The 25039-nt window shown below is 44.2% G+C and overlaps 1 protein-coding gene across 1 annotated transcript in view; it reads left to right on the top strand.

Annotated features, from left to right (window-relative positions):
• LOC143962085 (SUMO-interacting motif-containing protein 1-like) overlaps window positions 1-25039 on the top strand; it is a 44308-nt gene that overhangs the window by 8125 nt on the left and 11144 nt on the right. The window contains exons 5-6 of the mRNA XM_077471412.1: window positions 9318-9480; window positions 12644-12722. Of these exons, the coding sequence (XP_077327538.1) occupies window positions 9318-9480; window positions 12644-12722 (242 nt within the window). The remainder of the gene's footprint in view (window positions 1-9317; window positions 9481-12643; window positions 12723-25039) is intronic.

Raw genomic sequence — 25039 nt, 5'->3', positions numbered from 1 at the left:
GCAAACTCAACACCTGGAGTACCTGGGCTTACTGCTGGACTCTGTGAAAGCGGGTGTTTTTTCTCCCGTCAGACAAGCTGCAGACTCTCCGAGCGGCAGTGAAGTTGTTGATGAAGCGCAGGTCGTTTGAGTTCTGGACCTCGTGGTAGCCTCCTAGGCAGTACCGTATGCCCAATTTCACATGAGTCTTGCAGAAGGGGATCCTGTCTCTGGATTGTCAGATTCGGGTGAGCCAGTTAGTCAGGGATTCTCTCTTCTGGCGGCTGTCTCCGGCCCTTCGGTCCAGGAAATCGTTCCTTCCTCTCAATCAGACGGTGATCACAACGGACGCCAGCCTGACTGGTTGGGGGGGGGGGGGGTTGGTGCTGGGAATATAGTCGGCCCAGGGCCTTTGGTTGCAGGAAGAATCCCAGCTGCCGATCAATGTGCTCAAACTTCAGGCAATCGGGCTATCTCTCGCTACAGGGGCTTGTGTTCAGGATCCAGTCGGGCAACGCCATGGTGGTGGCATATGTCAACCAAGGAGGAACAAGGAGCTCAGCTGCAGCACAGGTCGCTCACATCCTATAGTGGGCAATGCGACACATGTTGGCCATTTACATCCCGCTAGTAGAAAACTGGCAGGGAGAACTACCTAAGTTGCTAGATGCTGGACCCAGGAGAATAGTCTCTGCATTCAGATGTATTCAGGCTTCATTGCCTGCAGTGGGGCACACCAGATGTGGATCTCTTGGCCTCTCAGCTCAATCGACAGGTGCAGAGGTTTGTGTTCAGGACGATACCCCTGGGTGGATGCGTTCGATGTGTTGGTGGCAGTATTGGCTGACTTATGCCTTTCCACCACAAAAAAATGCTTTACCATCACTGGTTTTAATGGCGTGGCTGTTGAAAACCAGTTACCTCGGTCTGTCGGGCTCGGTAATTTCCACTATGCTTGGGGCACGGAAATATTCTCGGAAGACGTGCCATCGCACGTGGAAGGCACACATGTGTGAGGAGATGGGGTGGCGTCTGCAGTTATTAGGTTTCCAGAATCCTACCGTTTTTTACAGCTAGGAGTGGATCAAACTTTCCTTAAGCACCATCAAGGGACAGATATCAGCCTTGGCTGTCTTGTCAACTCACTCATTGCTCATAAGCACCTTTTTTGTACAAGGAGTTCGAACCTGGTGCTATCAGCGCTTCAGAAACCGCTGTTTGAGAACGTCAGGGAGATTCCCTTGTTGACGCTTTTCCCAAAAAGTTGTCTTTTTAGTGGCTATTACATCTGCCATGAGGGTTTCTGAGTTGGCGGACTTGTCTTGCAAGTCGCCCTATCTGGTTATCCACATGGATAATGCAGTGCTACATCCACAACCCTCCTCCTTTCTTCCAAAAGTGGTTTCGGCCTCCCATCTCAATGAGGACATTGTATTGCCATCCCTTTGCCCTAAGCCGACACATCCAAAAGAAGTTGCTCAACATTCCCTGGATGTGGTCTGGGCTCTGAGGGTATATCTGTCTGCTACGGCTCCCTTCTGAAAGTCAGACTCAGACCTTTTTCCAGATCAGTCACCAAAACAGACGGTCTCGACCACCATTTGCAGGTGGATCAGAGAGATCGTGGTCCAGGCTAACGCCTTGAAGGGGCAGGTGCCCCCCTTTCCTATCACAGCCCATTCCACCAGGGTAATTGGGACCTCCTGGGCTTTCCGACATCAAGAATCTGTTTCCCAGGTGTGTAAGGCAGCGACTTGGTTATCCGTTCAGGCTTCTACAAAGTTGATATAAGCGCATCTTCGGATGCTTGCTTTGGCCAGTTTTGCAGGCGGCTGTGTAAAAGCTGCAAATTACACCTTTCTTTAAAGAAGAAAAAAAGTTACAATTTTAACGCATTTTTGATGCATACTTTGGCCCCAAGTTCCGGTACAGCCATTTCAGATGGCATCTTCTCTGTTGAGGTGTGCCTCTGGTTGTGGGTGAAGTTGTTTTGGCTGTTTCCACCCCTTGTTTTGACACTGCTTGGGGACGTCCCTATGATCAAGATTTAAAGGGGCTGTGTTCATCAATGAACAAAAGAAAGTAGGATTTTGTTCTTTGAAGTTCATTGACTGACACTGCACCCACCCCTTCTATTTTGTTGTACTGCTTGTTGTACTGAGCTGCAGGAAGCAGGCTGAGGGGTTATAGCCAGAGGGACCCCCCCCCCCCCCCCCCGGGCGGAGCTATGCAGGTCTGCTGTTTTTTACATGTTCTGCCTAGTCCTCTCCTGAAGGTGGTGGGATAACCCTACGGTCAAGATTTAAAGGTGCTGTGTCCATCAATGAACTTCAGAGAAAAGGATTTTACGGTGAGTACAAAAAAACCTGCTTTACCCTTGCAGACCCTGCCCTTCTGCAAGCTATTGCTGTGTCCATTTGCCAGACTATTGCTAACTGGACAGGACATATGAATAGAAGACATGCAGTGCCTTGCGAAAGTTTTCGGCCCCCTTGAACTTTTCACCCTTTTGCCACATTTCAGGCTTCAAACATAAAAATATAAAATTTAAATTTTTTGTGAATCGCCAACAAGTGGGACACAATTGTGAAGTGGAACGAAATCTATTGGATATTTTAAACTTTTTTTAGCAAATAAAAAACTGAAAAATGGTGCGTGCAAAATTTTTCAGCCCCTTTACTTTCAGTGCAGCAAACTCACTGCAGAAGTTCAGCGAGGATCTCTGATCCAATGTTGTCCTAAATGACTGGTGGTGATAAATAGAATCCACCTGTGTGTAATCAAGTCTCTGTATAAATGCACCTGCTCTCTGATAGTCTCAGGGTTCTGTGGAAAGCGCAGAGAGCATCATGAAGACCAAGGAACACACCAGGCAGGTCCGTAATACTGTTGTGGAGAAGTTTAAAGCCGGATTTGGATACAAAAAGATTTCCCAAGCTTTAAACATCCCAAGGAGCACTGTGCAAGCGATCATTTTGAAATGGAAAGAGTATCAGACCACTGCAAATCTACCAAGACCTGGCCGTCCCGCTAAACTTTCAGCTCAGACAAGGAGAAGACTGATCAGAGATGCAGCCAAGAGGCCCATGATCACTCTGGATGAACTGCAGAGAACTACAGCTGAGGTGGGAGAGTCTGTCCATAGGACAACAATCAGTCGTACACTGCACAAATCTGGCCTTTATGGAAGAGTGGCAAGAAGAAAGCCATTTCTCAAAGATATCCATAAAAAGTCTCGTCTAAAGTTTGGTGTGTCTCCCAGGTGGTTTGTGGCAAACATGTGGAAGAAGGTGCTCTGGTCAGATGAAACCAAAATCCAACTTTTTGCCCACAATGCAAAACGATATGTTTGGCGTAAAAGCAACACAGCTCATCACCCTCAACACACCATCCCCACTGTCAAACATGGTGGTGGCAGCATCATGGTTTGGGCCTGCTTTTCTTCAGCAGGGACAGGGAAGATGGTTAAAATTGAGGGGAAGATGGATGCAGCCAAATACAGGACCATTCTGGATGAAAACCTGTTGGAGTCTGCAAAAGACCTGAAACTGGGATGGAGATTTATCTTCCAACAAGACAATGATCCCAAACATACAGCAAAATCTACAAAGGAATTGTTCACAAATAAACGTATCCAGGTGTTAGAATGGCCAAGTCAAAGTCCAGACCTGAATCCAATCGAGAATCTGTGGAAAGAGCTGAAAACTGCTGTTCAAACGCTCTCTATCCAACCTCACTGAGCTCGAGCTGTTTTGCAAGGAAGAATGGGCAGGAATTTCAGTCTCTCGATGTGCAAAACAGAGACATACCCCAAGCGACTTGCAGCTGTAATCGCAGCAAAAGTTGGCTCTACAAAGTATTAACGCAAGGGGGCTGAATAATTTTGCAAGCCCCACTTCATTTTTTTATTAGTTAAAAAAGTTTCAAAAATCCAATAGATTTCGTTCCACTTCACAATTGTGTCCCACTTGTTGGTGATTCTTCACAAAAAAATAAAATGTTATATCTTTGTTTGAAGCCTGAAATATGGCAATAGGTTGAAAAGTTCAAGGGGGGCCGAATACTTTCGCAAGGCACTGTAAGCCTGTGTTTGATGACTCTGCTCTTCGAACAGTTATGGCTGATGCTGTCTGCATGTGTTGATGAATTCCATTCTGTCTAGACCATCAAGTCTGTACACAGGAGTCTGTGGCTAAAGGCTTGGTCTGCTGAATTTGCTTGTGTAAAAAGCTGCTACGCATGCTTTTTGGGGGTGGAACGCCTATTTGATAAATAGATCTAAGTCACTAGAAAGGGCTTTTTACCCCACAAGAAGCTAGTGTCTCCTCCTCCCTCCTCTTTCAAGCCAAGGCTTGGCACCTCCTTTCATTCCAAGCCTGCCAAAAGCCCTCTTAAAAATGAAGGGCTGTATCCACTTCTAGGAATGGGCAACATCTCGTGTTTACCTTCCATTCCAGACCCAGAGGTTCAGACTGGTGTAAAGTGAGGCGAGGGTAGAGAAATTATTTATTTGTGCCCTTTTTTGAAATGGCAATCTGCCAGCTTAGAAAAAATGACAATTGACCACCTTGCACCAACTTTACACATAAGGTTGGTTTGTTTCTTTCAAAAGGTTTCTATTCAAACCTAGCCACAAAACCAAATTGAGGGCATCCTCCCAGTACTGGACCTAGTTCACATGGCATCAACTAGAGCCATCATTGCAGGTTCAAGATTTGAGGAGTTTTGGGCATCTTGTAGGTCTGATGCCAATCTACACATGCCCACATTCCCTTTTTTTTTTTTTTTTTTTTTTTTTTTTTTTTTTCAGATATTTGTGTTCTCTGCACTCGGAGTACTCACAAATGCTTTCCACACTTCTGGTTCCAGAATTCCAGAAATGTGTTGCCTACCAATCCCTCATCAGGACTTTTTTTGTATTTATTTTTTGAGCCAAATTGAACTGGGATTGTCCTAGTAGCCTTTACAATTTTACATTAAAAACAAGTGTGTGTTGTCCCCTTAAGTGAAAGAATATTCAACTCAATACGCATGATTACATAAAACCTAAATTGGTGCACATTGATGAAAACCTGATTATATGCCCCTAAAAAAAACTATACAAAAAAAGCACAATGACCATTATTAATCAGGAAATGTCATTACAAAAGTTCATATAAACATACAGTAGTCCATAAGGTTTGTGCAATCAAAGTGTTCCATGCTCAGGGTTTCTTTATTAAAAACAAAGCAAACAAAAAAATACTCCAGTGCATACAATTCTTAAGCAATAGGGCCTCATGCCAAACAGGAATGATCTAGAATTCGGTCATATGTGCTTTATCTCTCCATGGTTTGCCAATGCTCTCCCCATCAGACATCTGCATAGCTCAATGACCCAGTCAATAAGTTACAGCAGGAAAGTACACCTTAGCCCCTACTCCAAGCAGCGATCATGCAAATGTACAGTGGGGAATATAATTTTGATCCCCTGCAGACTTTGTAAGCTTGCCCACTTACAAAGAAATGGTCTATAATTTTTATCATAGACTTAGTTCAAATGATAGACAGAACATGAACCAGAAATCCAGAAAACACATGATACAAATGTTAAAGTTGCAGTTCAGTGAGTAAAATTATTTGATCCCCACACAACATGGCTTCGTACATGAAGAAAACCTTGTTGGCAATCAAACTCGAAGCTTCAGCTTCTTCCATAAATTTTCTATAGGATTAAGGTCTGGAGACTGGCTAGGTCAAGCCATCACCTTTTTTAATGTGCTTCTTCTTGAGCCACTCCTTTGTTGCCCTAGCAGTACGTTTTGGGTCCTTGTCATGCTGATAGACCCATCTTCAGTGTTCTGGCTGAGGGAAGGAGGTTCTCCAAGATTTTACAATACGTGGCCCTGTCCATTGGTCCCTCCAAACACGGCGAGTCGGTTAATGGCAAGGTGCTCAGTTTTGGTCTCATCTGACCACAGCACTGACTGAGCTTAAACTTCGTGTTGCCAAGAGAAGCCAAGAAACCTTTAAGGATTTATAGATCTGTCAAGAATGGACAAATACCTCCAAAGATGTGTGCAAACCTGGTCGCCAACTACAAGAAACTTCTTGCCTCTGCAAACAAGGATTTCTCCAAGTACCAAGTCATGTTATGCATGGGGATCAAATTCTTATTTCTCATTCGTTCATTGACGGACACTGCCTTCTTTATTCCTAACGATGGGGTTATATCGCCTCCGCAGAAGTAGGACTAGGCAGAACAAAAAACAAAACGTGTGTGTGTGTGTGTGTGTGTGTGTGTGTCTAGGCTTGGGAGGCGGGTTATCGGGGGTCCTGCTACTAATTTAGGTCACAGCTTTGCAGCCTACCAGCTAGGATGGGTTCCGGTCCCCCTAAGGGCCATGACCTACCTGCCAAGTGGCCATCCAGGGCTCAGGGTTGGTCTGGTCCCCCCACGGGCTATGTACTTGCGGCAGGTGGCCTACAGGGTCTCATTGTTCCAGTGCCCCTGCATGCCACGCACTCGTGGCCGGCGTGTGAAAATTTATGCTGCAGCTTTGTGGCCTATCGTCCGAGTGTCTATTCAGGATCGGCCCGGTCCCCCCCGCAGGCCGTGTGCTTGTGGTGGGCGGCCAGAAATTTAGTCTGTGGCGGCCCCCTTTCCTGAGGACCTGAGTGTTTTCAACTTACTATCTGGCAGGTGGGCTCCTCTGCGGATCTACATGTGGGTATTGGATCTGATGGTATCTACCCTTTTTTTGAGGTAAGTGCATTTGCACAGTTCCATGTAGGCTCCCTTTGCGGAGATCCTGGCATAATGGGACAAATACCCAAGGCCTCTGAATCGGATTTGGCTCAGTCAGGAAACCAGAGGTTCCCTAGTCTGGTCTTTGTTCTCTGATTCTTCAGTGGGGAAGATCTTTTCTCCCATTGTATTGAACAGGGTGACCACCAATACCGGTCTGTCCGGGAGGGAGATGTCCTGGGACTGAGCTCAGCTCTGGGTCGTTGGACATTGGTGGAATCCGGACTACTGGGTAATATCCCGGAACTTCAATTGGTCAGACTAGGTCTGCATCACAGATGGCTCGACTTCGGGGAGCTCCCATTACCGATCCAGTCTGACAAGGCAACAGAGGTGGCTTATGCCCCTCACCAGGGTGGGCCAAAAAGACAGTTGGCGACCCTGGCTGTTGCCAGTATCCTCCTTTGGGCAGAACATCTAGTTCCGGTCCTGTCTGACAGCATTCCACTTCTGGAATGCGTTCGGATACCTCAGTTGGCTAGGGTTAGGCCACGGGGTGGGCCTTTCTCTGTACCATGTTTCATCAAATTTTTCCTTGTTTTAGGTGGCTCTGTTTCCGACCTCAGTTTATGGAGGGATGAGCAGGAATAGGCCTGGAGTACCATAGAGGGCCAGTTGTAGGCCTGGGTGGTCTTCGGCACCTCCCTGGTCTCTAACTCCCTTGTGCGTATTCAAGGGGTTAGATGTCAGTTTCCACCGGGGGGGTTTCTTCCACCGCCATGGGATCTGAGCTTTGGTGTTTTTCGGTTCTCCCAAGGCCTCTATCTCTCAAATATTCAACAGGTTCCACTGCTTGTGCCATCTCGGAAGGTGGCCTCTTGGTGGTTATCACCTCTACTCGCAGGGTGTCATGAATGGTGGTGTTATCTTGCCTTTCACCTTAACCAGGTTAAGGTGGTGCTTTGTTCCTTTTTTTTTTTTTTTTTTTTTTTTTTTTTTTTTTTTTGGGCTTCTTGTGTCCCTGGTCAGCACTTCCCAAGGAATTGACTTTATCTGGCCTGGATGTGTTTTGGGGGATTTGGATGCATTTTCCAGCCACTAAGTCTGTTGGTCTGGATGGATCAGACAGATGTCTGTGGGCTATCCTGTCAGAGATCGGTTTCCTCCTTTCTCAGTTATGGCACAGGCTGCTTGGGCCTTCTGTCATCATGCAGCCGTTGCGAAAGCTGACAAGGCGGCCACTGGTAGTCTGTACAGGGGCAAAATGGCATAGAAAGCCAAAACACCAGCTGAAATCTATCAGTAATTAGAAAGCAAGCCTGTCCCTGGTCAGTGCAAATATCAGCTGGTTCAGTCTCAACTGATTGCCTCTGTCCATCATGAGAGGTTTGTGTGACCCTTTTATAGACCAAGGGCTCTCGCGACTTTAAACCTTATTTTTGCATAATATATGGATGACATTGGTTACAGAAGGATTTCTAAACTTGGCTAATCAAATAGAAAATTTATGGAAAGAACTAAAGATCAGAGTTCATGGAGGCTGTCGGAACTGTCAAGATTTGAAAAACGGGACAAAATCACACCTGAGAAATGCATGCGACTAGTTTCTCTCTCTAAAGGAGGCATCTTGAAGTAGTCCTTACCAACAAAGGCCTTTGCACAAAGTATTCTCTCCCTCTCTCGCCCCCCCCTCGCCCTCGCTCTCACCTCTTACAGGCATGTTGGCACACCGCTTGTTCTAATCTTTTTAAATGGAAGTGCAATATCATTTTATATTCAGTCTTACTACAGAGTCGTGTGTAATTGCTGAAGAGCAATATCTTATTGACCGTGTCACAGAGCTATCCAGAGGTCTAATGGTGGAAATGTTAAGCATGTGACCGCTAATTGGAGATCATTACTGTTTGGTAAGAGGCCCTATTACTTGGAGCACCTTTTTATAAAAATCTAAGCACAGAATTTTGATTGCACAAACCTCATGGACTTTTTCTGATGGCCATCATGTGGTGGTTTTTTTTTTTTTTTTTTTGTATGGAGTTATAGGGGCATATGCTCATGTTTCATTATGTGCACTGATTTTGTTTCATTTGATCATGAGTATTTGTAAATTTTCTTTAACTTATGAGGATAACGCACTCTACTGATGTGAGCTTCGATATGTCATCTGTTTTTTGTCTGGGATCCTTAGCCTTGTTTTTCTTGTGGGCCTATTGGCAGTTCTGTTTCCTATGTTGAACACCCCTCAGTCTATCTGTGGTTTGGGTACATCCCTTGGTTTAGGAAAGTCCTATGCTGTATGATTAAGATGTAAGGAATTTAGCTTGCCTGTAAGCCAAATTCCTTATCTTGGAGTACAGGACACTGGTCCCTCCCCTCTGTTTTGATCACTACTTGCTGTATGCTAAACTGGAGTCTCACTGAGAGGGTGGGATGTTAGGTGTTTTTTTTTTTTTTTTTTTTTTTTTTTGTTACTTCTCCCTTTTCTCCCTACATGTGATTTTTGTGCTCTGTACCCAATTGTATAGCGAAATTAAATAGAACACATCAATGCACAAATCTCTTCATTCTGGTATTTCAAGATTTTGAGACACTTCTGTTTTTGTTGCATAAGGGAGCTATTCTTCAGCAGCACAGAAAACCACCTTCTACGAGCAAAGATTTTAGAGCTGATTTTCCTTAATAGCTGTGAGTCTATGCCCCCTCAAGACCTGCCACTTTCTTTATGCAAAATTCTGCACTTCATTGGCAATTCCACACTGCTGTTGGAGAACCAGGTGAGTGAATTCATTCATTAGATAGGAGCTGTAGATCAATGGTTCACAACCTTGGTCCTCAAGGCCACATTTTTGGAATTCTTGGATAACATAGCCGTCCAAAATACCAAACCATTGACTGATTTTAAAGCACCTGCAAGATGAAGGAAAACCTACAAATATAGCCTGTTGGGTACTTGAGGACTGAGGTTAAGAACCACTGATATAGAAATAGTTTCAAGGTTTTAGAACATTATCTACATCAAATGTTGAAATTCTTGTTCTGTAAAAATGTTACACAACTTTGGCTGACTACATCTCTAATACTGAATATGGGTGCATAAAAATCACTATGAACCTTTTTTTTTTTTTTTTTTATGCCTATTTGCCAAAAACGGAGAATCCCTTCAGACATTCTGATAGTGAACACGTGCACACTTGTGTGTGTGTGTGTGTGTGTGTGTTTGTGTGTGTGTCTAAAATGGTCGCATACTATCGTATAGGACATAGCCGAATGTAATATGGAAGAATATATTCCGCTTGCTATCCAATGACTTTTATTGACGTTCTGTTACTTGATGATGCTAATTACTATTGGATGTTTAAACTTGTCACCCACATTTTGCATTCCAGGAGCCAGATGTAGAGGTCATATGGTTGATTTACTTTGCTGAATTCTGAGTTCCGGGGCAAATTCCCTTGCAGAGCTTCACCTTATTTGCTATCAACTGGTCATCAAAGCTGTTTTTTATTTTCCTTGCATGTGATTGGTGTTCTTTGAAAAAATAACATTCAGAATGTTCACAAAGCTCTGAGGCAACACTGCTTATAAAGAGAAGAGCCTATTGGCCTTTTGTGAATCGACCTCCATATCTACACCACTTGGCAACATTTTAAGATAAAAAAAAAAAACTTCTACAGCAAGGGTAAAAAAGTATTTGATCCCCTGCTGATTGTGTACATTTACCCACTGACAAAAAATAAACCTACCACTAAAATTATTAGACTGATCTTTTAACAGTGAGACAGAATAACCAAAAAATTCAAGTTATAAATTGATTTGCATTTTAATGAGTGAAATAAGTGTTTGACCCCTGCACAAAACATGACTTGGTGGCAAAACCCTTGTTGGCAATCAGAAGTCAGATGTTTCTTGTAGTTGGCGACTAGGTTTGCGCACACCTCAGGTGGGATTTTGTCCACTTTGCAGATCCTCTAAGTCATTAAGGTTTTGAGGCTGACGTTTGGTAACCCAAACATTCAGCTTCCTCCACATATTTTCTATAGGATGAAGGTCTGGAGACTGGCTAGGCCACTCCGGGAACTTAATGTGCTTCTTCCCGAGCCACTCCTTTGTTTTGTGTTGGCTGTGTATTTGGGGTCATTGTCCTGCTGGAATACCCATTTTCAGTGCCCAGCCTGGGGGAAGGAGGTTTTTTCCTAAGATGTGACTGTGCATGGCCCCGTCCATTGTCTTTTTGATACTGTGAAGTTGTCCTGTCCCCTTAGCAGAAAAACACCCCCAAAGCATGCTGTTTCCACCTCCAGGTTTGGTGTTGAGGTCATAGGCAGCATTTCTCCTCCAAACACGGTGAGTTAAGTTTAAGCCAAAGAGCTTGATTTTGGTCTCGTCTGACCACCACATTTTCACCCAGATCATTCATATGTACATGTGCTTAATTGAGCAGGGGGACCTTGTGGGCACTGCAGGATTTCAGTCCTTTGCAGCTTTTTTTCCTGGTGACTGTGGTCCCAGCGGCCTTGCGATCATTGCCAAGATTCTCCCATGTACTTCTGGGCTGATTCCTTACTGTTCTCATAATCGTTGAAACTCCATGAGGTGAGATCTTGCATGGAGCCCCAGACTGAGGGAGATTGGCAGGTTATTTTCTGTTTCTTCCATTTACAAATAATTGCACCAACTGTTCTTTCACCAAGCAGCTTGGCAATGGTCTTGTAGCCCATTCCAGCCTTGTGGAGGTCTTGTCTGACACCCTTGGATAGCTCTGTAGTCTTGGCCATGGTGGAGTGATTGGAATCTGATCGCTACACAATATACACAGGTAACAAGCTGAGATTGGGCCCACTAACTTTTTAAGAGTGCTCGTAACCTGTATAGAAGACACATGGGAGCCAGAAATCTTGCTGATGGGGGATCAAATACTTATTTCACTCATTTAAAACACAAATCCAATTAACTTTTTTGAAATGCATTTTTTTTTTTCGATCTCACTGTTAAAATAAAATTTAGACGTATTTCTTGTCGGTGTTGTAATGGTGTCAAGCACCCAGTAAAAGTAAGGCTGGCCTATACACTTCAAATCTTGTCTGGTTCAGCAGGAACCGGCCAAGATTCAAACCATTAATGGGCAGGCTGAGTGTACAAAGTTAATCAACTAACTTTGGTACAACTAGCCTGTTGAATTTTCCTACGATTTATCTCTGGCGGCTGCTATAGCTGCTAGCAATAATCATGGTCTTCTCTTCTGTCAATAGTGTTTATAGGTGAATCGGCAATTGTCTTCTCCCAGTGAGGGCGGGCGGCGGAAGCAATTTCCCCTGTCAACACAGTATGTTAAAGGAACCATCAAATTTCTTTGCAGGAAAAATTTGCTTAGTGTATGCTCGCTCTAAGTTCAAAAGTGTAATGTTGGCCATACATGGATAGAAAATCATTCCTCAGAATTTTTAAAAAATCTGTCGTGCATGCGATGACACCATCATTGTATCAATAGATGTCGCCAAATTATCAACATATTTTATTGATCGATAACAGACAGACTTTTCGCCGCTCGATTACATGAACTGGGGTTATGTTTTAACATGCACATGCGCTTTAGATTTGTTCAAACTATTTTCAATCAATTTCCCCTACTAACGTTTTGGAAATTGTTGCTTTCCGGCGCAAAAATTTTGCCTTTTCCGAAAGTCGAAAGATCGAGCATGTCAACTGCTTTTCGTACGATTTATTTTAACTGTGTATGGCCAGCATTACTTCAGATCTATAAAAACTACTTTTTTTTTTTTTACCATTTCATACTAATTGCACATACTCTACAGGGTATACTGGCAATCTGATTATAAAAAGTGTGTGGTGTGTTTGTTTTTTTTTTTTTTTTTCTTTTCCCCCCATGTTAATTTTAGTAAGCAATTTTGGTCAACATTGAGATTTGTCTTCCTATAGGGACCAGAGTGGCAGCGATGGGATGAAATTTTGCATCATATCGTTCTCCTGTTTCTTAGCCTGCAGAGGATTACCACAGGTACATACAACCTGGAATTATTATTTTTTATTTCTGAGTTATTTAAAAAGCGCATGCGTGTTTCCTTAGTGTCCTTCACTGACAGTTTGTTTTTGCAGGTTGTCTGTTCTGTACACCTTTGCTGGGATAATGGTAGGGCATTCTCCAGATCTGCCTGGAGACCAGAGGGGACAGTAGCCCGGACGTCACTGTGGAAGAGCTGAGAAAACACCTGTAATATTGCTTCCCACAGGGTTTAGTGCCTAATGGCAATCACAGGGGGATGCGCCGGTCCAGAGCGGTGCTCCACCTGCTAGCAAGTCCCTGTCCATGAAGGCCCTTTCATGCGTGCCCACCGTGATGAGTGAATTTTGGGGCTGACTTGGTCCTGCAGCCAGATGATGAATGTCCTACCAGTGGTGCCCCAGTGTGCTGTGTGCTTTACTGTTAAGCAGATGGCACGCTATACTGCCATAGTGGTGTTTGAAAAGCTTGACCTTTCCAGTCTGATGCCATTGGACCAGACAGGTGCAACCTGATTTTTTTTTTTTTTTTTTTTTTTTTTCCAGCATCCCCAAAGGTTTATACAGTTTGCAGTAGAGGACCACCTCTAAGATTTTGTGGCATTGCCATTTTGGTTTTTCCATCAACTATCGCAAACTGTGCAGGTCATAAAAAATTTGGTTGGATACTGAACTTTCAGAAGTCAGCTTTGGCTGTAACGCCTGGAGTATTTGGGTGCAGACCTGGACACCGCACAGGCCAAGGTGGGGGTGTGTGTGGTTGGGTGGGTTTTTATTTTTATTTATTTATTTTTTTCATTGCTGCAATGACATTTCAGCAAAATTGACTAGCCTGCTGCATGTCTTTGCGTTTAGCCCTCTGTTGGTAATGAAAATTATCAACCTTCAATGTGGCATCCATTTGTTCATAATATATTACCCAGTCCATATCGGTGTAGATATCCAGCATGATATGTTTCCCCATTGAGAGCTGATGTGTTTTTCAAAGTGTTCCTTGAATTTTAAATTTTTTTTTTTTGCGCAGTATACATAAATGCATACATACACGTTGCCCCTATAAGTGTTGGAGGCAACGCACATAACCATCTCAATACATGGCAAATAAAAAATTTCAAATACCCTGTAATTTTTAATTCAGTGCCCAATAAATAGAGCAAAAGTGTGTGTGTGTGTGTGTGTGTGTATGTGTGTGTGTATACAAAATCTGTTGATGACAGATGTTTCTTGTCCCAAACCAAATTCATATAAATCTAACAAGGCCATAATATTGATGTCCATTTGAAGCAAAACTAGATCTTTATTATATTCACCGACTGACACAGCTCCTCCCAGCCATTGGGGTTGTTACGCCACTTTTTGGAGAAGACTAGGCATAACATTATGAAAAACAGAGCTTTTAGTTCTGCCCAAGGGGCAGTCCCTTAAGTAACAACTCCCCAGCCTGCCATGCAGCACTCAGTTTTATTTTGCCTAGTGAAGGACCTAGGAACCCTGCGGGTCCAGCGGTCCGAATTTTTTTTCTGCAGAAGCTTTGCTTTTTGCGCAAGACTATAGATCCTGTGATCTGCTATCAACAGCCGGCTGGGTGACAGGCTGGATACCCTTATCCTTGTAGCCTCCCCAGCATGGCCAGTGAGTGTGTGCTGGGTCTGCCACGACATACCTCAACGCCAGATGTGGTCGGTGAGCTGCGTTAGCTGGCTGTGCCCTGAGGTGTTTTTTTTTCTCTCCCTGGGGGGTGTCTGAGGCTGTGTCTGATCCCTGCAGCGCTTTTCACCACCATTTTCTGTCACTGTCCCTCATGGTATTCAGTGTTCAGCAGCCATCTTAGGTGAGGGCAAAGAGCAGCATGCCCTCCTGTAGCTTGGTGGCCATTTTCCCTTTGGTTTTGTCTTTATAATGGACGCCCAGTGGCCATTTTCATGAAGCCCGAGCACGTTTTTGGTAAGTCTCTAGGAGCAGCATGCTTTCCTATAGTCTGGCGGCCATTTTCTCTGTTATCTCCTTATACTGGACGCTTGGCGGCCATTTTCTTTGAGCCTAAGCACACTGTAGATCGGTTTCGGCACCATAAGCAGCAGGTCTGGGTGATAGTGGGATTTCCTATGCACCTGGGAGCTGACAAACAGGCACTACTTGCTGGACAGCACAATCAGTCAGGGTGGTGAGTCGTGCGCGAAAGAGTCCCTCAGCCAGCAGCAGTTAGGAGGGTGGGACCATCACTGTCCTAAGTCCCCTTCAGGTGGCAGACGGGGTAGGGTGGTCAGCATGGCTTCAGAAACTGGTGTTTCTTCCCCCTAAATCCATGCAACCGGTTCGCCTGCAGAATGAGCTGTGCTCCTGGACACGTTGTCGGCGGTCCTCAATTAGTTTGTTGCCAAGATGGAGACGGTGCGTGGACGCAAATGTGCTGAAAAGTGGCCCCTGCCCCCCCCCCCCCCGTCCTCTGGGCAGAGCTGACGCAGACTCTGGCCCCACTGAGGCTGTGACCCCTGCTCTGTCGTTTCAGATGACGCTGAACAGGACCGTTCGGTCAGTGAGGATGAGTCCTGCTGATGTAGCACCCCCTTTTGGGTCCTTTTGGGTCCTGTAAGCCAGCCCGTTCACCTAAGGTGTTCCCGTATCTGACTTATTTTGACAAGTTCATTTACAAGGAATGGGGTCGACTGCAACAGACCTTTTTCGGTCCCCAAATGCATGGTGGTGCATTACCCCTTTTGAGGAGAGCCTTTTCAAAGTGGTTGGCTCCTCTGGTCATAGTATCCAGGTTAAATAAAATAACCTCAATCCTCGGTAGAGGGGACTCCTGCATTTAAGGATCCCACGAACAGGAAGGCCGAGGCAGTGGCTTGTTCCTTGTTTACGGTTGTGGGGTCAACCATGCGACCAGTACTGGCATCTGCACTTGTGTCAGACACTGAGCGTGCAAAACTGCACAGCGAATTGGGAGAGCAACAGGCTTCTCCTGTCTGCGTGGAACTAGCAGACCAACTAGTGCAAAGCCTTAAGTACGTTTGTGACGCGGCCCTGGATACTCTCCCTCTGTTATCCAGGGCTTCAGTGTCAGCTGTGGTGCTGAGGTGTCTGATTTGGTTGAAATGCTGGTTTGCTGACCAGGCATTAAAAAAAAAGACCTGACAGGTATACCCTTCCTTGGCGACCGGCTCTTTTGGATGATCTTATTAAAAATGCCACAGATGGTAAGAGTACTCTACTCCCACAGGCCAGGAAGGCTAAGGAGCCACGCCATAGGCGAGGGCCCTCATTTTACGCTCAAACGGCTTTTTCGTCCGCCCTGAGCTTCGACCAAACGTCCCCAGCCCAACAGGACAACCACTGAAGGAAGCGTCCCTGGAACCGCAAGCCTGTGAGCAAAAGTGCTACCACATTAAGGTTTGCCCCTGCCCGCAACACGGGTGGGGGGGGTCGCCTTCGGGAGTTTGCAGCCCAGTGGGCCTCTCCGCTGTCCTGAAAGGCGATTTGAGAAAACCTTTGTTAGACTTACCGATGACTGTATTTCTAATAGCCTTTCAGGACAGCCGTTGCTACCCTCCCTGTTGACTTAAGTGTCCTAAAGTATCTGTCATGGTGGTTTCTGTGCTTTGTTTTCCAGCATGTCTGAGGCCACGCAATAATAGGCCATGGTGGAAGAGGAGGGATTTTAAAGGCTGCATGTGTTTCCTGGAAAATAGGTGGGGTTATGATCTCTCCAAGGCTGCCCTGAAAGAAATGCCGTGACCGGCAAGTCTAAGGTTTTCATACGGAAGGCCTTCAAGGTAAGAACTGTGGAATAGACTTCCTCAAGAACTTGTTATGGCTAGTTCTGTAAATAAGAAATGCATTCCTAAATGCACAAAATATAACTTGATATTTGTTTTAGGTAATGGTAACACTAGGGGGGTTGTTTATCCAGAGAATATACCAAATGCCTCCTGGCTGATCTGAAAGGTGTGTTTTTTTTTTTTTTTTTTCTTCCAGAATGTTTGCAGGTTGTCATCACAGCCACTGCTTTATTATAAAAAAACGAACTATTTGCCGTTAGGGGTCCCCATTGGTGTTGAGAAATCAACCTTTGGTTGGCTCACAGGAATGTAATTTAAACAATCATACCATGGCTTATGTGCCTCGGACCGAGGGATTGGGGCGGGAGCTCTTTATGTGCAGATTTGTGTACTGGCAGAGCGTGTCTTCCTGAGATTGTGTTTTTTTTGCACTGCTTCATACTTTCTAGCGGTTGTACTTGTGAGGTCGACCGATGTGGGTTTTTCTCTGGCTGATGCCGATAGATTTTGAGATAGGGGGGGGGGGGGGCGCGGGTTTTGTGGGAAGAAAATTTCTAACAGTTAGCTTTGGAGTGGTGTATACTGCTCCTCCACCACTCCTGCCCATTGAAATGAATGGGCACCGCTGCAGAAGTGCCTGCAATGCGATTTGGCAGCGGCGCTTCACGGTCACATTTAACCCCTTCCTTGGCTGCTAGCTGGATTAGAAGTGCCCTGCTAGCAGCCGAATAGCGCCGCTAAAATGACAGTAAAATGCTGCTAGTTTTAGTGGCACTTTACTGTCAACGCCTGCCCGCTCCAGTGTGAAAGCAGCCTTAAGTAATAAGTGATACAGAATTTCTTACATTTAAACCTTTATTAAACAAAACAAACCTCCAATCAGTTCACTTGTATGTATAATTTTAGATTAAAAAAACTATATATTAACCACTTCAGCCCCGGACCAATTGTCAGCCTAAGCACCAGAGGTATTTTTACAATTTCCCACTGCACTGCTTTAACTGGTAATTGCGCGGTCATGCAATGTTGTACCCAAACAAAATTTTCGTCCTTTTCTTCCCACAAATAGAGCTTTCTTTTGATGGTTTTTGATTGCCTCTGCGATTTTTATTTTATTTTTTTATTTTTTTTTCCTACTATTTTCTACTTTTTGTTATAAGAAAAATCGAATAAACTAAATTTTAGTCATACATTTAGGCCAAAATTTATTCAGCCACATGTCTTTAGTAAAAAAAAAGTCAATAAGCGTATATTTATTGGTTTGCGCAAAAGTTATAGTGTCTACAAACTAGAGTACACTTTCTGGAATTTACACAGCTTTTAATTTATGACTGCCTATCTCATTTCTTGAGGTGCTAAAATGGCAGGGCAGTACAAACCCCCCAAATGACCCCATTTTGGAAAGTAGAAGCCCCAAGGAAATTACTGAGGGGGCATGTTGAGCCCATTTTATTTATTTTTGTCCCAAGTGATTGACACAAAAAAAAAATTACAAAGTTGTCACTAAATGATATATTGCTCACACATGCCATAGTTATATGTGGAATTGCACCCCAAAATATATTCTTCTGCTTCTCCTGAGTACGGGGATACCACATGTGGCACTTTTTGGGAGTCTAGCCGCGTACGGGACCCCAAAAACCAGTCACTGCTTTCAGGATTTCTAAGGGTGCAAATTTTTGATTTCACTCCTCACTACCACTATCAGTTTCGAAGGCCATAAAATGCCAAAATAGCACAAACAAAGTAGACACCCCAAGCTATTTACTGAGAGGCATGTTGTGGCAAAATATAAAATATTTCATGGACTCAAGTTGCAGGAATATTACAATTTTTTTATTTAATTTTTTGCACAAAGTTGTCACTAAATGATATATTGCTCACACATGCTATGGGCATAAGTGAAATTACACCCCAAAATAAATTCTGCTGCTTCTCCCGAGTACGGGGATACCACATGTGGAACTTTTTGGGAGCCTAGCTACGTACGGGACCCCGAAAACCAAGCATCGCCTTCAGGATTTAAATATAAAACGCTACCAAAAAACTGTTAGCGATCGCAGGGATCAGGCATGACTCTGCGAACGCTGCAGTTATGTGTTTTGTAAGTGACAGTGATCGATCGATACTGCACTTGGGTGGGCTGGGCGGAGGGGCAAAAAGCAGGTGCTAGCAGGTATCTGGGCTGATCCCGCTAACAATGCGTTTTCTTGGAACCCTAAACTGCTGGGGATGCTAGTATAGATCTGATCAGATATTGATCTGTTCAGATACTATACCACTACGGGAGGTGTATGCTTTGCGCGTGGGTGTTAGCGGTACTGGCACTAACCTAGCGCTGCCTGGGGCGACGCAGACCCTGACCCTAAAACCTAATTATCACCCGCCGGGTGATCAGGGGGTTAAACCTTTATTGGGTAATAAATGGTGGGTGCCCTGATGCTATAAAAAGCTAACTAACCAGAGTCACCCGTAACACTTATACGGTGATCACTGGTGAAAGGGTTAAATGGGGGCAATCGGGGTTAAAATCTTTATTAGGTAGTATATGGGGGTCCCTGACGCTATATAAAAACCTGACGGGGAACCTAAATAACTGGCTAACCAGCGTCACCAGTGGCACTTATACGGTGATCGCTGGTGAAAGGGTTAACTCTAGGGGCAATCAGGGGGTTAAAATCTTTATTGGGTAGTATATGGGGGTACCTAATGCTATAAAAACCTGGCAGTGAACATAAAAAATAACTAGCTACCTAGCGGCACCAGTGACACTAATGCAGCAATCGGAAAAATGATTGCTTAGTGACACTGGCAAAAGGGGGTGAAAGGGTTAACTCTAGGGGCAATCGGGGGTGTTAAACCTTTATTGGGGGGGGGGGTAGGGGGCTACCCTGGACCGAACACTAACTGCCCTGACAGTTTTTACTGTCAACTGTCACAACTGACACTAAATGCAGTGATCAGTAAATAAATCATCACTGCAATCAGTGACACTGTGAGGGGGGGGGGGGGGGGGGGCGGATCGGGTGGTGATTTGTGTGCCTATGTGTACCTACATGTCAGTGTAGTGTTTGGTGCACTTACTATGTGTTCTCCTCGCAGTCCGGTCAAAAAGGCCGCCCGAGGAGAATGACATCACTTCCTCACTGCCTGTGGTTACACTACACAGGCGGGGGAAGCTTCTCATTCGCCAGGAGCGATCGAGAGGGGATGGCCAGAAACCAACGGCCATCCCCCTCATCCCGGATCGCTCCTGAAGCGAAACGGACTGCCGCAGCCAGCGGGAGGGGGTCCGATTGGACCCCCCACCTGCTGGAAGGCAAGCACGTACATGTACGTGCTTGTGCCTGTCGGTGCCATTGTGCCGACGTACATTTACATGTGGCGGTCCTTAAGTGGTTAAATACACAAACGGGTAATCAAAACTTTTGGATGAAAAAAATGGGCTAACTTTACAGTGTTAGTTTTAAAAAAAAAAAATCGTTAGTGTATTTTTCGCTACGCAAATACCATGTGACATAAAATATTGCAACAACCGCTATTTTATTCCCTAGGGTCTCAGAACCCCCAAAAATTATTTTTTTGAGCAAAGTGCTTTTCTAGCAGAAAATACAGGATTTTCACTTGTAAGCATTAAGTGTCAGAAAAGATTTAGTCTTTAAATGGTTTAACTGAGAACTCTACACACAGCTCAGTTAATTGATAATTATCATCTCTATTCATCTCTTTTCTTGTCAGGCTGCCCAGAGAGGAGACAAGTCGTCCCACTGAAGTCTTCAGGCAACTTGTATTGACTTCTATTACAGAAGTCATTTGCAAGTCGCGCTGAAGATATAATCTGCCTTTTTTAACAGCACAATCGGCCGATGCCGATTAATTAAAGACCGCCAAATATTAGCCGATATATTGGTCGAACTCTAGTACTTGTTTTCACCTCATGTTTGACAATATTGGGTTTAAATCCCATGGTTATAGTGGGAGCCAGTGTTATGATCCTGTTTTTTGATCCTATTAAAGTGGAGTGCTTCTGAAAAATGGAAGCTCTGCTTATCTGACGCTTCCCCCATCGCTGGGTCACTCAGAAAGTGCAGCGTGCTTCACATGTGCAGTAGTGATCCGCCTGTGAAGCCGCAAGGCTTCACTGCACATTTTCCTTTATAGACAATGGCAGTAGCAGCACCCAAGAGCCTATGGAAACATTATCTGGGGTGCTGACATCACTGGATTCCAGGACAGTTAAGTGTCCTAATAAGTCAGCAGATACAGTATAGTGGAAAGTGTAATAACTGCGCAAACCTAATAAAAAACACATTAAGACAGCAGCTACACAGAATGTGACAAATATTCAAATAAGAGTGTAAAAAATGTAGCGCTAAGACAAATGGTGCAATAGTGATGCATGTAGACTACTTAGAACATGCTAATAATCAAAAGAAAATATTAGAGTCCAACATAGTGCAATAAATATATAAAACAAAAATTGTGATTAAAGTCCTGTGACATACACACATTCCTTATAGGATTGGATATATGTGTGTGTATATAAAAAATATAGTGAAGTGCCTATCTTCCAATATGAAATATCTTAAAAGTTAAATATCCAATCGACCTCAATTAAACATGGAAGTAACATGACCTGTGATTGGACAAGGACTGGTCAGCTGTTGCTTTGCACTCCAAGCCTCAATCCAAACATCCAATAAGATGATGACGCTCTATTCTCAACCAATAACAAAGCATCTGCCTCCATGCGGTTGAAACCACATCATAAAGCCCACAAAAATGAGACGCATGGCCATCATAGAACAAATCCCATCAAAGCCAATGAGTGAACCCCGGGGCCCTGCATCCACAGCACGGTGACATGCTACTTGCGACGTGATGTGCGCAGGGAGCACCTGAAGCTAAGATCACATGATTTGGGTGACTCGCCTCGCCGCTGGCGTCCCCACGTTAGCCTTGCAAAGCAATCTGTCCACTGCGCATTCACAGTAAGGCCAAATGGTGAGTTTAGCCTCCGGTTCAAATAGGACATGCATCAAACCTATAGAAGTACCATCATCCAAATTTGTAATTGTGGATGTTTAGGGGTCAGCAACTGCCCAGACAATCCCACATCTTAGCATTCTACAAGGGTTTGAGTGGACTATCTTGGTAATAGGTGAAAGAAAATAAAAATATTTAACCACTTCCCGACCAGCGCACGACGATGTACGTCGACAGAATGGCACGGGCAGGCATATTGGCATACAGGTACGTCCAATATTGCATGCCACCCTGACATCGGGAGCGCGCCACCGGCGGCGCGCTCCCGCGCTGGTTGGGACCCCCGTGAGTCCGGTCGCGGGACCCGCGGACTCGATCACTGTGGGCATTCCTGCAATCGTCACACGGAGCGGCCGAATGGAGGAAATGCTGTGTAAACTAGCAACTAGTGACGCTGATCTCTGCTCCATGTGATTGGAGCAGAGATCAGTGTTCACTAAATGAAAGCCCAACCCCCCCACAGTTAGTAACACAACCCTAGGAACAAACACTTAACCCCTACACTGCCACCCACTGGTTAACCCTTTCACTGCCAGTGTCATTTACACAGGAATCACTGCATTTATATAGCAGTGATTACTGTATAAATGACTGGTCCCAAAAATGTGTCAAAAATGTCCGATGGGTCCCCCACAATGTCGCAGTCACAATAAAAATCGCTGATCGCCGCCATTACTAGTAAAAAAAAATAATAAAAAATTAATAAAAATGCTATAAAACTATCACTATTTTGTAAACGCTATAACTTTTGCGCAAACCAATCAATAATCGCTTATTGCGATTTTTTTTTATTTATTTTTTTTGCCAAAAATATGTAGAAGAATACGTATCGGCCTAAACTGAGGGAAAAAAATGTTTTTTTATATATTTTTGGGGGATATTTATTATAACAAAGTTAAAAAATAATGCGTTTTTTTTTTCAAAATTGTCGCTCTATTTTTGGTTATAGCGCAAAAAATAAAAACCGCAGAGGTGATCAAATACCACCAAAAAGCTCTATTTGTGGGGAAAAAAAGGATGTCAATTTTGTTTGGGAGCCACGTCGCACAACCGCGCAATTGTCAGGTAAAGCGACGCAGTGCCGAATCGCAAAAAGGGGTCTGGTCTTTGACCAGCAAATTGGTCCGGTCTGCAAGTGGTTAATGAACAGAGTGTATAAATACAAACAAACCTTTAAAATCGTATACACCACAATTAAACAATGCTACTGTCGGGTTTCCCCGTAGAGTTTTCTGAATTTCTCAACCGGTTTCACGGTAAACTGCACCTTCAGGAGGATAGTCTATAGGATAAATAATGTCTTTAATCAAAACATAATCAACAAAGCAAACCTATATACAAAAGAGAAATAACATTTTTACAATCAAAATTAAAATAAGGAGACCGACTCACCCACACAGATGGAAGCAGCCGACCAAAGGACCCATCAGAGAGGATCACAAATAAAAGTAGGGGAAGAAATGGAAAAAGTGAGGAGGTGTGATGGAAAACACAAAGGAGGAAAAGCGAGGAAAATTAAAAAGATAACACCATAGTCACCACCTTTTGTCCACCAGAGGGTCTGAAACTCCACAAAAAAAAAAGGGGGGGGACAAAAGTCACAAAACAGCTGAAAAAAAGACAACGGAATATGCAGTGTAAAAGATCACTTAAATTTGTTATCCGTAAATCCATAATATCAAAAAACAATGGTGGTCCTTCAAAATGATAGATTTTTGGGAGCAGTCATTCCGAAACAAGCAGGGGTCATTTTCAGGGGGGTACAGTCCATTCAGGGATAGATGGCTCCTAATGTCATCGATCCTTCAAAATCACTTCATTTTTCCAACAGTGCAAGGGTTATTTCCCTTGCAGAAAATGCAGTGTATGTCTTCACAACAGCAGTGGTAGATGTAAAACTGAGACGTTTCAATGTTCTGTCACACAATGGCTATACCCTATGAAGCACTTCACCTGTGCCACCAAGTTGGTAGTGTATCTCCTGACGTGTCCATGTAAAAAAAACAATACATAGGATGTACCATAAGGACCTTAATATTGGTCAAATGCTCATTGACCCGAATAGAAAGGCAGGGAAAATCAATCCTAGTGTCCCTCGACACTATTTGAAATATCACAATTGAGATGCTACTGGCACCCAATTCTTGATTTGATAACTTTGTTCCCAATTGGAGAGGAGAATCCTGCTTTCGTAGGGTCTCTAGACGAGACCTATTGGATGCACGAGTTGCGCTCCTACTTGCCATATGGGATGAATGTTGAGTGGGACATCAACTAGTTTATCAACCAAGCCGAATTATTTTCAGTTTTCATTCTGCCTATTCTGTTTTGAGATGGTTATGCACCATAGCTGGGGTGGTTTTCTCTAACAGATGTTTTTATTAGTCATCATCTAAGTGTATATATGTGTGGGTGTGTTTGTTACTGGCCAGCTGGCACTGTGCATGTTTCTTTTCGGCGGCATGGTGCATTGCATCTCATTAGCTTTGATTGGTCATGTGACGGAGCACCATGCCGCCCTTACTGTGGATGCGCAGTGTCAGATTGCTTTGCCAGGCTAACATGGGGATTCTGGTGGTGAGGCGTGATGCATCTCCCAAATCATGTGATCTTGGCTTCAGGTGCAGTCAGGTGCTCCCTGCATGTCACGTCGTACATAGCACATCACTGCGCTGTGGACACACGGCACTGGGGTTCACTCATTGGCTTTGATGGGATTTGTTGTTCCTATGGTGGCCGTGTGAGTGTGAGCCTCTTTTTCGCTGGCTTTTTGACGTGGTTTCAACCGCATGGAGAGTTTATTTTTGCACATGTTTAGCCAGATGCTTTTGTTGTTGGTTGAGAATAGTGTCTTATTTGATGTTGGGATTGAGACTTGGAGTGCAAAGCAACAGCTGAGCAGTCCTTGTCCAATCACAGGTCATGTTCCTTCCATGTTTAATTGATGTCAATTGGATAGGTCAATTTTTTAAGATATTTATGCAATGTGGGGGAGCAGTTAGATGCCCCTTTAGATGTCCAATTAGGACGAAACGTGTCAGGCAAGGTTCACTGCCCACATTGCTTTTATTTTCACGTCATCACCATTTTAACTTTTCTGCTTGTCGGTTTCAATAAGCCTATCTCTTTTGACCTGCACTATTGGCGCAAGCACCCCCCCCCCCCCCTTTTTATTTTTTATTTATTTTTTTTCCCCTACATGTTATGGTTGGATGAGAGTAGTAGTGTTCCTATTGGCAGTCGCCCCTCCAGCTTGGTTGATATTGCTGAGGTCATTCCAGCCAAGAGACGACGTCATCTGAGATATGGGGTGCTCATCTCCATCTGGGAGAGCCACCTATTTGGATATCCAGGCTTGTCTGATTCTGTGTCGCTGACATCCGGATTCACCTGCTCCGGTAAGAGTGTTCAATCTTAAAGGATTCACCAGTTTTGGATTATATTTCATATTGGAAGATCGGCACTTCACCGTCGGACATTAAATTAT

The sequence above is a fragment of the Lithobates pipiens genome, unplaced genomic scaffold (genome assembly GCF_037356315.1).
Source record: "Lithobates pipiens isolate NorthernLeopardFrog02 unplaced genomic scaffold, aLitPip1_a1.2 Scaffold_8, whole genome shotgun sequence".
Classification (NCBI taxonomy): Eukaryota; Metazoa; Chordata; class Amphibia; order Anura; family Ranidae; genus Lithobates; species Lithobates pipiens.
Note: the sequence above shows the minus strand (reverse complement) of the source record. Positions and strands in the feature narration are given on the sequence as shown.